This window comes from Protobothrops mucrosquamatus, unplaced genomic scaffold (assembly GCF_001527695.2).
Source record: "Protobothrops mucrosquamatus isolate PMUCROS unplaced genomic scaffold, P.Mucros_1.0 scaffold2515, whole genome shotgun sequence".
In the NCBI taxonomy this organism is placed as follows: domain Eukaryota; kingdom Metazoa; phylum Chordata; class Lepidosauria; order Squamata; family Viperidae; genus Protobothrops; species Protobothrops mucrosquamatus.
This window is the reverse complement of record NW_015388579.1, coordinates 242,756-244,490: the sequence shown is the minus strand read 5'-3', so window position 1 is coordinate 244,490 and position 1,735 is coordinate 242,756. Positions and strand designations below refer to the sequence as shown.

General features: G+C 42.9%; 1 protein-coding gene across 1 annotated transcript in view; it reads left to right on the top strand.

Moving 5' to 3' along the window:
• Window positions 1–291: 291 nt before the first annotated feature.
• Window positions 292–1,735, top strand: part of LOC107295821 (mitochondrial dicarboxylate carrier-like) — a 14,707-nt gene continuing 13,263 nt past the window's right edge. Inside the window, exon 1 of the mRNA XM_015825151.1 lies at window positions 292–361. Within this exon, the coding sequence (XP_015680637.1) occupies window positions 323–361 (39 nt within the window). The 5' untranslated portion in view covers window positions 292–322. The remainder of the gene's footprint in view (window positions 362–1,735) is intronic.

The following is a 1,735-nucleotide window of genomic DNA, read 5'->3' as shown; positions in this document are numbered from 1 at the left end:
TTATGGCTACATTCATCGAGGCATCTTTCTTTTCAAACACAGCTGTTTAATCTTTTTATAACCGTTACATCCAGTCTTGAATGAATATTGCTGACTGGTTTATTCTGCTTTCCAAGGGTTTTCATCAACAAAAACATATTCTGCCATTCCCTTTTCTTGGAAGTAATAGAAGGTGTCTTATTCTTGAGGAATGCCTTGGTGGGGGGGAGAGTTGCAACTGCTCAGGATAAGCGGAAAACACAGTTAATGGAAATCCCTATTCTGTAAATTCCAGGCTTTTGTCTTTGCAGAGGGTGTGAAGAAGTTGTTCTCAGGAGGAACAATGGCATCAAGCAGAGGAGCCTTGGTTACCGTTGGACAGGTAGGAATCCAGAATCAGTGTTGCCTGTGATCCACTTCTAACTATAAGTAAGAGTGTCCATCTAGGTCAGGAGTAGGCAACCTTGGCTCTTTTATGACTCGTGGACTTCAACTCCCAGAATTCCTGAGCCAGCCATGCTGAGGGGAAGGGAGAGGTTTCCAAGCTGAGCCATGCTGGCTCAGGAATTCTGGGAGTTGAAGTCCACGAGTCATAAAAGAGCCAACGTTGCCTACCCCTGATCTAGGCCAAGAATGTACAGGTAATCCTCAACTTACAATAGTTTGTTTAGTGACCGTTCAAAGTTACGACAGCACTGAAAAAACCTGACTTATGACCATTTTTCACAGTTATGACCTTTGCAGCATCCCCATGGTCACCTGATCAAAATTCAGATGCTTGGTAATATGGTTCATATTTATGACCGTGGCAGTGTCCCACGGTCAGGTGATCCCCTTTTGCGACCTTCTGACCAGCAAAGTCAGTGGGGAAGCCAGATTCACTTAACCACCATGTTACTAACTTAAGAACCGCAGTGATTCACTTAACAAAGGGTGACAAGAAAGGTCATAAAATGGAGCAAACTCCATTTAACGACCATCTTGCTTAACGACAGAAATTTGGGGCTCAGTTGTGGTTGTAAGTTGAGGATTACCTGTAGATGCATGTGCGCACATTCATAAAAATGAAGGGTGTGCAAAATTCAGGGACCACTTCAGAATATTCTGCTCCCTTCCAGGGCATGCTCTTCCAAGGGGAAAGGTCCAGTTTGGTCTACTGGTTAAGGCACCAGGCTAGAAACAGGAAACTGTGAGTTCTAGTCCCACCTTACGTATCAAAGCCAGTTAGGTGACCTTGGGCCAGTCCCACTCTCTCAGCCCAACCAAGGGCGGTGGTTGTGGGGAAAATAAGAGGAGGCAGGAATATTAGATATGCTCACCAGCTTGAGTTATTTATGAAAAATAACAAAGGTGGGACAAATATTGGTGGTTCCCGGAAATAAATTTCCTAAGAGTGATTCAGGATACCCTGAATATGGCATTAGGTCTGGGGCACTTTGAATATGGGATTGATTCAGAAAATTATGAAGTTGCCTTTGGAATAGCTCAGTTGAATATTCCAGACCGAGCTTAGTAAATACAGTTGCAAGAAAAAGTATGTGAACCCCTTGGGATAATGCGGAATTTTGCATGAATTGGTCATAAAATGTGCTCTGAACGTCATCTAAGTCACAACAATAGAAAAACACAGTCTGCTGAAAATAATAATACACAAACATTACATGTTGTCATGGTTTAATTGAACATAACATGTAAACATTCACAGCGCAGGGAGGAAAAAGTATGTGAACCGTTGGACTTAATAACTGGTTGACCC